At 36.1% G+C, this 12,706-nt stretch overlaps 1 protein-coding gene across 3 annotated transcripts; it reads left to right on the forward strand.

Moving 5' to 3' along the window:
* The first annotated feature begins 8,522 nt into the window (after nt 1-8,522).
* On the forward strand, nt 8,523-12,426 carry LOC103421151 (leucine-rich repeat receptor-like serine/threonine-protein kinase SKM1). 3 transcript variants are annotated; one of them, XR_001788287.3, is made up of 5 exons: nt 8,523-8,653; nt 8,769-8,826; nt 8,964-11,575; nt 11,780-12,246; nt 12,294-12,426. XR_001788287.3 is itself a non-coding variant. In XM_008359186.4 (4 exons), exons 3-4 carry the CDS (start codon nt 8,998-9,000, stop codon nt 12,145-12,147), a joined length of 2,946 nt encoding a protein of 981 aa, XP_008357408.3. In that variant the 5' UTR covers nt 8,523-8,653; nt 8,769-8,826; nt 8,964-8,997; the 3' UTR covers nt 12,148-12,426. The 3 variants fall into 3 exon arrangements, 2 of the variants coding, with proteins under 2 accessions (XP_008357408.3, XP_017183792.3); XM_008359186.4 differs by having other exon boundaries at nt 11,780-12,426; XM_017328303.3 differs by having other exon boundaries at nt 11,783-12,426.
* The last annotated feature ends 280 nt before the right edge of the window (nt 12,427-12,706 follow it).

Raw genomic sequence — 12,706 nt, forward strand, 5'->3', positions numbered from 1 at the left:
AACAATTATTTTCCTTTTCCTAGAAGAAGTTTATCTCCAAATCAAGAAAGAATATCAAGTTCAACTTGGGAAACAACTCTGCAAGCCTAAGAAACTTGAGATTCCTACACCTACTATCATTTTCCTGTGTGCAGCCCAATAGGTGTGGGGGCATTTGTGGATCCTAAAATAATCCCAAAAATTGTAGAGGCAACACATGGACTTTTATTCAAAGAAGACAAGATTGCCATAAATAAATGGGCAAGCTTCTCAGATGCTCCCACGCGCAGCTCACACACCTGGAGGTCTCAGCAGTTGAATACGACTGCCCACAACTCACCTGCTCTGGGCAAGGAATTAAAGATAAGGATTAATTACCCAAATCCTATCTTTAATACATTTCCAATTGAAGATTGACTCCAATCAAGTAAGTAATCCTAATTTAAATCAATTAGGGATAATTACTCCATTATCTCAAGATATTATTTCCTATTTAATATCTTGGGAATATTTACAGAATATCTCTCCATTAAACATTATATTGCCAGCCCTAGCCCTATAAATACCCCATATTCTACCAAATTTTGAGAGCTTTTTGCAATCCAAAAAAAGCCCTAAACACTTTACTCTCTTAGAGAAACTAACTTAGGCATTGGAGATCCATTGACCTAACCCCACGCCCCCCCCCCCCCACCTCGTGGGCATGTGAGGCTTAGGTCTCTGATCAAAAGTTTTGATTGTTTTGCAAGCGCATTTTCGTCAAGACTGAAGACGGCGGAAATTTGCATCGATAGTCATCTTCTACCTGTTCAATGAAAAAGTCATCATCTAAGTCCATTGCTATTTTTTTTACTTTCTCTAATGAAAGGAGATGAAAATATGAGTTAGGGTTTAAGGTAGACAAATTGTCTCCCATGCCCAACCTTTTTTTTTTTTAAATTAAGCAAAACAAGATAATTAATGTCCTTATTAGTCTTTTTGTAAATGGACAAATTTGTAATTAAAAAAGTCATTAAATGGTGGGTGGGAAGATAAGACATTGGGGTGAGAATAACATCACTCTAAAAGAAAAGGGTTTTAAATACGAATTTATAAAAGCACTTGGGTTGAGCCATCACATAGCAATCCTATGTATTTTTACCAATTACTTATGATCTACACATGCCACTTTAAAGGTTAGGTTTTCCTAATATATATTCTACTTGGAACCTCCAACATAGAATGTATATCTAACATGCAATCTGTCCGGATGCTCGGATCAAATATGAACATGAGAGACTCATTGTGCTTTGTGAAAACCTTTCGAAAAACCATGCAACCCTTAAGACGTGGTATTCATTTTAAGTGAAATTACAATTATTACTCACAAGAAGCCAGCGTCAATTTCAAGGAACCTTCCGACCAAAATTGCATCAAATTACTTTTCTAAAGATCCTAATAGTGATCAAGCATTAAGATAATTAGAAAGTTTAGAACGGTGACACGAATTAGTTACGCATATTCATAATTGAAGTCCTAGAAAAATATTATTATGAAGAAAAGAATGAAAACACCTTAGAATAAACTTCTGAAATTCTCCAAGAACCCTAGCCAATTTCTTATCTCCAAAGTTGCATAAAAGAGAGGTAGAAAAGACTAAGGGCAGCCAAACCTTAAATATCCTACGGCTATTGCATAAACCCTAATTGAAAGTCTTTTGTTCCAACTAGGAAACCAAATAATAATAAAATATACTAGAAAATAAAGTCCTAATTAGGTTAGGAGAATCTGCAAGGAACTGTCCAGCCACGTTTTAACCTCAAATATCCTCCAAATCCGGCCCATGATAGCTTCTTCAAAGATTGGAACGTTCTAAACATATCTCCAATAGGCCACAAACCCATCATATGTCATCTTGGGCTCAAAAAACACAATTCAAGCCCCAAAACGTCACTTTCCAATACCGCGCACTGCTCCTTTATTCCATCACCAGAAAATAACCGTTTGGTGGGAAAATCCGATATTTTGACACGATCAAACTAAGCGACTCACGAACATCCTCCAATTGGAATTACTCCATAATTCATCCATTTGATTATGTTTTGCTCCAGAGGAAGTCGAAAGTCCTATATTGAAAATACAATTCAAAGTATCAAAATATTGAAAATATAATTCAAAGTATCAAAATCTTCTAAAATAATAACCAAAATATACTAAGAAATAATAATATAAAATCTACTCATCAGTAAGGGACATTTCATTTATGATAAGGAGTTGGACTCTCTTTTTAGTGCCAATTGACTTTAGACTGCATAGAACTCAACTTCATCCATAATATTATAGCATGTTAGTTCTCATGTGAACACCTAACAATCACATTTATCACATAGTTAAGTTGAATTCCGTGACACATGAGGAGCGTATAAGAATACAAAGTATTGTCCGGCAATAATAGGACTAGTCATTAAAACAGTTAGCCAATTGGACGATTCCTGAATCACAATGCAATTAATCTAAGGGACAAGCTTTAGCCCAAAGTAACAATGGGCTGGAGCCTGAGCTGTGCAAACTCCAAGTATCATCGTCATCTGAACCTTGCCAAAAAAGAAAAGTGAAAGGAAAGGAGGAAAAACAAAGGTCAATCAGGCTAAAACATATGGGGTTCATGTTCGTCATTGAGTGCAATAATTGCAAAATGGTCCCCTGTAAATCAAACTACATATCAAAATCCCTGTACATTTTAACTTAAATATATTCACAATCTCTAGCTAGTCATAGATCATAGTTGGTGCAAAATCTCATATCGCTCGTGAGTTTCACACGTGCAATATGTATACCATCCACTTTAGGTTTTCAAAGCTTGAATATATCATGGGGCACTTATTATTTTAAACAAAAAAGTTAAAACCCAAATTACATGTTGCATGTGAGTTCTGTGCTTTTTAGTCTTATATCCTGGCTCATCGATCTCCCAATTTAAACTTGGCGGGTCCATAATGTGACAGTCCGACATTATGCTAAAGCACTTGTGATATTTTTGTTCAATTCATTTCGCAATCTTTGCAGAGCAAAATATTATGTAAAAAAAAATTGAAAAATCGAAATCAAATTAAATTTTAAAACTTTACCAAAGTAGCTTTCAGTTAAAGAAACCAAACAATTCAATTACAATATTATCAATAATTAAGTATCAAACACAACACAATTATAATACATGCTTGTCAAAGAATCTATTTGATGCATATTCGATACAAAAAAATGTTATTTGTATTATTATTTGTATCATTTCTCTAATAAAGATAAGATCTACGTGTGTTGGTAGGTCATACTTCTATTAAAAATATGATACACGATAATGGTATAAATAGATTGTCAGTGTAACACTTCTATTTGATATTATCAAGTTTGTTTATTTTATTTTTTTTATCGTGTGGCTCAATTTGGCTAAATTAATGGCTATGTGAGTCAAGGAAAAGGATCCTCGTCAGATCCTTTTCTTGGGATTCTAGAGATCCCGTGATCGTGACTGTTTATCGTATATCGTGCGGTCAGTTTTCATTAGGTACTATTTATATTTAATTTTAAAATTTAAATTTTGAAATAATTTCTTACCACATTTTATACGATGAACTGTCACAATCATAGAATCCCTAAGATCCTTAGGAAAATGATCCGGCGATGATCCTTTTCCGTGAGTCAAAATGGTAGTGGACCCTTCCGCCCGACATTTGCTGTCATAATACATTGGAAAGCTATTGTTTTACAAAGAACAAACAACGAAGTGCAAGCCAAAGTTGTTAACAATAGTCATTAAATTAAACAAAGCAAAGTAAATATAATTAAAGTTTCGTCTAAGTGAATGAACTAGGCCACTAACTAAGAACATGAAGCCCTACAAATTTCAAAAGTGATTATCGAGACCCTTATTCAAGGGAAATGGGTCGGCTCCACGTCATGCATACAACTCACTGATCAAATTAATCAATGAAAAAGAAACAAGCAGAGGCTGAAAAGAATAATACTTCTACCATTCCTAATAAAGAAGAAAGTTCTCCAAATTGCATGAATATTTTATAGATAATCTTTAGATTATGACAAAAATGAATAATTCTAATTATGATGTTTGTATGCATGGTGGATTAGTGTTAGGAAGAAATAAGGACTTTCTGCAGTGGAAGACGAAAGCATTATCCTTAAAAAATATATATACATATAGAGATTGAAAAAGGTCTATGTAATGAAAAGTGGTACACATTTACTAGTATAAATACAAAATGAATCACTAAAACCTAGTTTTGGACTTAATGCGCTCTTTACAGCATATTGGCACAAGTTAAGTTTTCAATATTAATATCTCCAAAGAGGATTTTGAACTGAATTCACAATTAAAATAATCATATTCGACTATAATGTCGTATCCACATGGTCACATCCAACTCCAAGTAGTGGATATATATGAGAGGAAATTAATTAAGTAAATAGTTAATTAATCTAGAGCCTTTTGTGTTTGATTGGGTATATATATCTTATTGGCTATTGCTATATAGCTTCTTTTCAATTTCCGCTTTTGTTTGGTGCAAATAAAGAAGTGTTAGAAGCAAATATTCCTTCCCTGCTTGTCACTCTCTAGCTGCCGAGCGCACTTACCATTTTTGCCCACTAACCAGCTGGTCTTTGTATCAATGTGATACAAACTAGTAGTAGTATACTTTTGTATTTTCTATTCCTAATGACCTTTTCACATGAGAGACATAGTGGAAGGAGCACGACTGCATAGTGTTTTCAGAAGGCTGATAGGTTATAAAGATCCGATCCAACCAATATAAATAGAAAAGCTCGATCACCTAGGGTTACATATGATAAAAATATAGTGGGAATAAGACACGTAGAGGAATACAATTTGTCGACTCGTAAGGTTACCTAATCCATTTAACTTTGGTTGCTATCAACTTTTTTTTTTTTACTCAAACCTTTTTAATTTACCTTGTTCTTTTCATCCTACCATGTAACTTAAAGAATATACATACCAAATTATCATGTAATATTGTAGGATGAGAATAAGAACTGAAAAAGTAAAATAAAAAAGTTGCTAGTATTTTACTCATCGAATAAAAAGTTACGGATGGTGAGCTGATACTTGATAGTGGGGAAAGGCCCGAAATGCTGAGTGTGGGCATAAAACTAGAGAAGGAGAGAAAGAAACAGAACCGAAACTGAGCAATGTAAAGCCCTAGAAAATGGAGATGAGCAAAGCATGCCGGTTATGACAAAGACCACACACTGTATATTCCTTCGAGAAAGAGACTTTGGGTCCCTCTATCTCCTCAGTTGAGAGAGAAAGGCAATAGAGGAGGAGGAAAGTGTGCGCACGAGTACTGCCACTAAGTGTATGTATGTAACGTAAAGACACCCCACTTTACTACTTTAGTTTCTCTTTTCAATCCATCCATTCCCCTGTTTAGACTGCTTTGCCCTAATAATTCTCTCTCTCTCTCTCTCTCTCTCTCTCTCTCTCTCTCTCTCTCTGTGCCTTTTGGTTTTAGCCCCACTGCTACTGTTCTTTCTTCTGGTTCATTTTTGCCTTCACTTGTAACGCCTTCCATATGTTTGTACTATACTCACATCTCAGAGGCTATTTCTCTCAAACAGTTTCCTTTCTCTCCTTTTCTCTCTCTCTCTCTCTCTCTCTCTCTCTCTCTCTGCTCATTCGGAGAGAATCCTAGATAATAATAAAAAGCTAGAGTCCAAGCAAAAAGGGTTCAAGAACATTGCTTTTTACATGCAGGGGAATTTCATCATGATCAGCTTCAGCTCACTAGCTATACCTACCAAGTTGCCCTTGCTTATGCACTATAATTACTATAAAAATACCAAGTTTCATTTGTACTATAAATTGTATACACACACTAAAGTGGGATTGAAGAATAATTTGGATTTATTAATTTGTCATAATTGTGCCTGACAAAGTAGTCATTTAGAAACAAACCAATGAATGACTACACAAGTAGGTGTAGATATTGCAACAATGATTAGTGTGAAACTCCCAACCAAGCCGTTGAATGGGTTTGAACAATTGTTGTTGTTAGGCTGCATACAAGAGACGTGCTTTAATGATGAAATCTGAACGGATGTAGCGTTGTCAAATTTAACATTTTGAAATGATACTTCAATGGAAAATGTTAGAGAGGTTTTTTTTTTTTTTTTTTGAGATAATTGGAAATAGAACTAATTCGTTCATCAATCATTTTTTTTAACAAAAGATATTATCTATTCTAAGATGGAGGGGTGGGTTAAGCCTCACAATAGGCTAGCAATAATGTCACAATTGAAGAATAATATCATTAAATCGTAGTATTAAATGACAATTCTTTCATCAATCATTACGTTTAATATTTTACTTATAAGTATAGGTCTATTGACTTTTGATCTACCTAAGAAACTTTCTAAATTTGTGATGATGTCACCCTTATTAAATTGTGTGCTTTGTAATCTTTTACAGAATATCATTTAAACAATTGAGCAAGTTTGGATGTCTAAATTCAATTTTTTTTCTTCATAAACTATTGAAATTACGCATATGACATTTTACCGTAGTAGTCGGAAACAATCATGCTTATGCATTATAGTACATATTCAATCTTCATTGATCCCCCTCCCTTCTAACAACTAATAATTTAACTCACTAATACTATCGTTTGTATAAAAAAAAATAAAAAATACAAAAATAAAAAAAACTATTGAGATTACATGCACTACACACACACACACACACACTATATTTTGTTGACTGCCCTAGTTATTGTGTTTCAGGCCTGGGTTAGATGTGAATCATAATGAAAAGTTTTGATTTTCTTTGGTTAGCATGATATTGTTTCAATGGCATCGGCATAGTATTATGGTTTATATAGCCCCCAAAGAAACAGTGTCATGCACAATTTTTTTTTCTTTAGATGTTCATCTTTAATTTGGGTCTCATCCTCAATATAGTGAAATTTCAGTATGAAATGATAGATTAAAAATTCAAAATATACATGTAAATGTCATGATGTAGACCACAATAATAACGATGGTATCCTTAAAAATTCAAAGTATTAAAATATACATGCTGAGGTCGAGTCGCACAGGTTCACCGTCGTTTAGAATTCTACTATACAGGCTCATTAATAATAGAACCTGTAACAAAGGTTCACACAACTTCACCAATATGTAAAACAAACGGTAATAATTATGCATAATTTGATGTGGCAAGTTATATTTATATACTACGTTAATTAATAAATTTATATCATTGGATATTGGTTGCATGTATCACTTGCCACATTATATAATACACCAAAAGGGTATAAATATAGAGTCAGAGCCATAAAGAGGTCAGGATAGTTTCATGCCCATCTGACAATTTTTTTACACAGAAAAGTTTAGTATTATGCATATATTTTCAAGTTTTTTCTGTAGGCTTAGGACCCAAACTGACTTTTACTTTAATTTCTTTTTTCGAGTTTGATTTGAGGTTGGCGACTCCTATGGAGTTCATACAAACGATTGCTTGTGAGCTTTGAGGTGGAATCTAATCTAGGGATCAATGGAGAGAGAGAGGAAGAAAGTCAAAGACTTGGGGTTTAGGCTGAAGGAAGAGGATGCTGAGGATGACACCATACTAGACCCAAACGACGATAGTCAGTTGCTCACCAGAGTAAATTTCGTAAGATCAAGAGAGCGTTTTAGATTTAGACTTTTGGGCCACTCCAAGACTAAAATCTTAGCTCAATTACTGTATAAATATATGGACTTCCTAACATTTATTTAATACAAGTCATTCTAGGAAAATGATTTCTACACATTATTTTTCTCTCGTTGCACAATCATGTTTATTTTTTTCGTCCTAGAATATTATCTTTGCTTTCGATTTGAAAGCCTCAAATATTCGAGAGTGTGCACAATTAAATAAAAAATTTGTATGTAAAAATCATTTCCCCTTAACAAATCCTACAAAAATACTCCAAGTTTAATCTTCTTAATTGCGTTTTTCATGATCTTGAATTTTGCTTTAGACTATGAAAAGCTATTCTACTACACATGCCATTACGATTATTACTTGCACACCCATCTCTCCTCTAAAGGCAGAGTTTGTAAGTAAAAACATTCCTCCATCCCAACTAGCTTAATTTTCGTTCGTCTTTAATCTTCTTGTTGAAGCTAACTTGTTAACAGACTTCTCTTCTTAATTTGTACGCAACAATAAATTTGTAAAAGCTCTTCAAAAGTTCTCATTTTTCTTTCTTTTGAGAAAAAACATAAAAAAGTTTGGAAGGTCTTCAACGGTTACAAATATATGCCAGTTAGTCGGTCAGTCAAAAGAGCATTTTAGTAATTAACCCGACAAAATCAGTCTTTTTTCCCAACATCTGTCCCTGTTGCCCTTTCAACCGTTCGTGTTCAAACTTCAAACCATCATTCCAAAGAAAGTCAAGGTTCCATTTCGTAATTATCTCCAAATTGCTTGCCCACTTTCCCCATCTTTTAATCCCTCTCATCTATTTAAGCACTCCAATCTCCCACTCTCCCTCACTGAACCCTCTTCACCAAATAGTTTCATTTCCAACCCCTCTCCAATCGATCCTTTCTACTTTCTCTTCCAATGAAAAAAAAAACGTATTCTTCATCATCTACAGACGTAAACCCTAATTAATAATAGGTACGTCATGGACATTTTACCAAAGATTTATTTATTTATTTTTATATTCATTCAATTTTGTTTCACTCAGATAATAATTATAATCTAACTATGTGTTGGTCCAATCTTTGTCTAGGATCTTATAAAGCTATTCTGGGTTCGTGTTTGATTACAATTTCATGAAAGTTAATGTGGTAAGTATATTCTTCGTGTAGTTTTGTCAATTTGAAATGAATTTCTTTAATTTTGAATGAAAACGTTTACATCAGCTGCTAAGATATGAACTATGTGTTAATCATACGTTAAATAATACCACTCTCTCTCATTTCAGTGTGTTTTACGTGGATATTAATTAATTTGAGGTGATGATTAAGATGGAAAAGGGACAACCTCATCAAACACGTCTCTTATGGTGCATGCTCGTGTTCTTATTCTTCTTCTCAAATGATACGTGTGCATTGGATGGTATTGATGAGCTTCAGCTTCTCTTATCCTTCAAAGCTTATATCAACGACCCTTTACACTACCTCTCAAACTGGAACACTTCAGCCAACACTTTATGCAATTGGCATGGCATCACATGCAACGACAACAATAACATCAAAGCCATCGAGCTCCCTGGAAGAAACATCTCTGGCAAGATATCATCCTCCATCTTCCACTTGTCCCAAGTCGAAACCATCGACCTCTCCAACAATCAGCTATCCGGCCAAGTCCCCAAAGACGTGTTTATAAACGGGTCTAATTCGCTTCGCCATCTCAACTTCAGCAGCAACAACTTAACCGGCACAGTTCCACAAGGCTCACTCACAACCCTAGAGGTACTCGACTTGTCCAACAACATGATTTCAGGCAAATTCCCAAATGACATCGGATCGTTTTCGAGCTTGAAATTTCTTGACCTTGGAGGAAATTTGTTGGTGGGAAACATCCCTGGTTCCATATCAAACCTGTCTAGTTTGGAGTACTTAACTTTGGCCTCAAACCAACTTGTTGGAAGAATTCCTACACAATTAGGCCAAATGAAGAACTTGAAGTGGATCTACTTGGGCTACAACAATCTCTCCGGCAAAATCCCTGGACAAATTGGTAACCTTTTTGGCTTGAATCATCTCGATCTTGTTTACAACAACCTCACCGGCGAAATCCCATACACAATCAGCAACCTTTCTAATCTTCGGTACCTTTTCCTCTATGGAAACAAACTCACAGGTCCAGTTCCACAATCCTTATTTGGTCTCGAGAAACTCGTTTCTCTAGACCTTAGTGACAATTTTCTTTCGGGAGAGATACCGGAAAGTGTTTTCCAACTCCAAAACTTGGAAATCCTCCACCTTTTTTCAAACAACTTCACAGGAAAAATTCCCAACGCTTTGGCTTCTCTGCCAAGGCTTCAAGTCCTTCAGTTATGGTCAAACAAGTTCTCGGGCCAAATCCCGAAACGTCTCGGAAACCAAAACAACCTCACTGTCTTAGACCTTTCCTCAAACAACCTTTCTGGAAAAATACCTGATACGCTATGCGACTCAGGCCGGCTTTTTAAGCTCATCCTCTTCTCCAATTCACTCGAAGGCGAAATCCCCCTAAGTTTGTCATTTTGCAAGAGCTTGAGCCGAGTAAGACTGCAGAACAACCGGCTTTCCGGTGAAATATTGGCCGAGTTCACCAAACTCCCACTTGTCTATTTCCTGGATATCTCGGGCAACAATCTCTCTGGCAGAATCGATGACAAAAATTGGGACATGCCCTCTCTTCAAATGCTGAATATGGCGAGAAATCGATTTTTCGGGAAGTTACCGGAAAATTTCGGAAGCGAAAAGCTCGAGAACTTGGACTTGTCCGAAAATTGGTTATCGGGAACTATCTCACTGAGTTTCCGGAACTTGTCGGAACTAATGCAGTTGAAGCTTTCTCGCAATGAACTCTCTGGTCCCATCCCTCAACAATTGTCTTCATGCAAAAAGCTCGTGAGCCTCGACCTCAGCCACAACCGCCTCACCGGCACGATTCCCACTAGCCTCTCTGATATGCCGGTTCTCGGGGACCTAGATTTGTCCGAAAACCAAATATCGGGCGAGATTCCACGGAATTTGGGAGCTATAGTATCGCTTGTTCAAGTCAACATTTCCCACAACAAACTCCACGGCATGTTGCCGCCCACAGCAGCGTTTCTTGCCATAAATGCCAGCGCAGTGGACGGCAACAACCTCTGCGGCGGAAGTGACACCATTAGTGGTCTACCTCCGTGCAAGGGCGTTAAGAGAAACCCTACTTGGTGGTTTATTGTCACTTGTTTTCTTGTTGCATTATTGGCTTTTGGAGTCGCCGGTTATTTATTTGTGTTAATGAGGAGGAGGAGAAAGGATTTGGAGGTTAAAACGGTGGAGAGCAAAGATGGGATTTGGGAGCTGCAGTTTTTTGAATCGAGGGTTTCTAGATCGGTTACAATTCATGAAATTTTATCGGCAGCCAAAGAAGGTAATATCATTGCAATGGAAAAGACTGGGATTTTATATAAAGGAGAATCAGTTTCCAATGGAATGCAATTCCTGGTAAAAGAGGATTCTGTGAAAGCAATTCCACCAAGTTTATTGTCACAGATTGTTGCACTTGGGAAGCTTAGGCACCCCAATGTGATCAAACTGATCGGAATATGTCATTCCGAAAACGGTGCGTATGTGCTCTATGAGTATTGTGAAGGGAAAGTGTTGGGTCAAGTTATGAGGGATTTGAGTTGGGATCAGCGCCGGAAAATTGCGGTTGGAATTGCGAAGGCTTTACGGTTCTTGCACTGTTGTTGCTCTCCGAGCGTTGTAGCTGGTTGTGTGTCGGCAGAGAAAGTGATTGTGGACGCAAAAGATGAGCCTCGAATTCGATTGAGTCTCTCCGAACAAGTTCGGACGGACTCCAAGGGATTCGTTGTTTCAGCATACATTGCTCCGGGTACGTAATTGACTAACATATATTCATGCATGCATATCCATTGGTTTAAACTCTACATACTATATATATACACACATGTCATATCTTACATGTTTGAATAAATAAATTTGAACAAATAAAACACAGTCCCATCTATTTTCTTTTGGCAAACAATCTATAAGTCTAGAAATGCTCTATACTAAATTCTAAAGCTTCATTTTGTAGAAGATAAAGAAAGCAAAGCCGGCATTACAGAGAAGACTGACATCTATGGGTTTGGGCTCGTATTGATAGAATTGCTGACCGGAAAAGGGCCCAGTGACACTGAATTTGGCGCGCACCAGAGCGTCGTCGAGTGGGCTCGGTACTGCTACTCAGACTGCCATCTTGATGTCTGGACCGACTCGATGATCAGAGAACACGTGTCGAGCAATCAGAACGAGATTGTGGAAACCATGAACCTAGCCCTTCACTGCACTGCTAGTGACCCCATGGCTAGACCATGCGCGAATGAAATATATAAAACCCTAGAATCTGTAATGAGGACAAGTAGTTCTTGTGTTCCTGGATTAAAAGTTACTTCACCTTTTTGATTTCTCCCTCAAGGAATTTTTGTTCCTGTTTTCAGCTTCTTTTAGCTTTTTTATTTTCACTTAAATTTTTTTTCTTGTGTTTCTTTTAACGTAATGTACGTGTTAATGAATTAATTACCACCTTTTGTTGTATTTTGTAACATAAGGTGTTAATTAATTGTTAGTATTATAGCTCAAATGTTTTGTTTGATGGTATGTTTGACATACTACTGAGTGTAAAACTGTAGATATGTAAAGTAAATGTTACCGCATTAATATAATTATGCAACTGTTTCAGAATCCAATTGTTTATCAATATTACTCGATTGGTAATTTCTTTGCCAAGTTTTCTTCACGGAATGATTTACCAGACTTCGTCAAACATATGCTCACTATATAAGTATATATGAACGTGCAGATCATTTGGAATGATCTTGGTAAAAATAGTTGGTTTTTGGAATCACCCTCATCCCTTTCTTTATGAGATGCAAGGGAAAGGAAACAGATCCAATTAATCTAGGAGTAATTTTTCTGTTATTAAAAAAAAGGAGTAATTTTTCTCTTAAGTTTCTTTCATTTT

The sequence above is a fragment of the Malus domestica genome, chromosome 08 (assembly GCF_042453785.1).
Source record: "Malus domestica chromosome 08, GDT2T_hap1".
NCBI lineage: Eukaryota > Viridiplantae > Streptophyta > Magnoliopsida > Rosales > Rosaceae > Malus > Malus domestica.

What these genes read in the sequence shown, in the direction of transcription:
- LOC103421151 (XM_008359186.4), top strand. Translation starts at nt 8,998, where the DNA reads ATGATTAAGATGGAAAAGGGACAACCTCATCAAACACGTCTCTTATGG. An exon ending in TTCAGCATACATTGCTCCGG is followed by an intron (nt 11,576 to 11,779) that starts GTACGTAATTGA and finishes TTCATTTTGTAG; the next exon opens with AAGATAAAGAAAGCAAAGCC.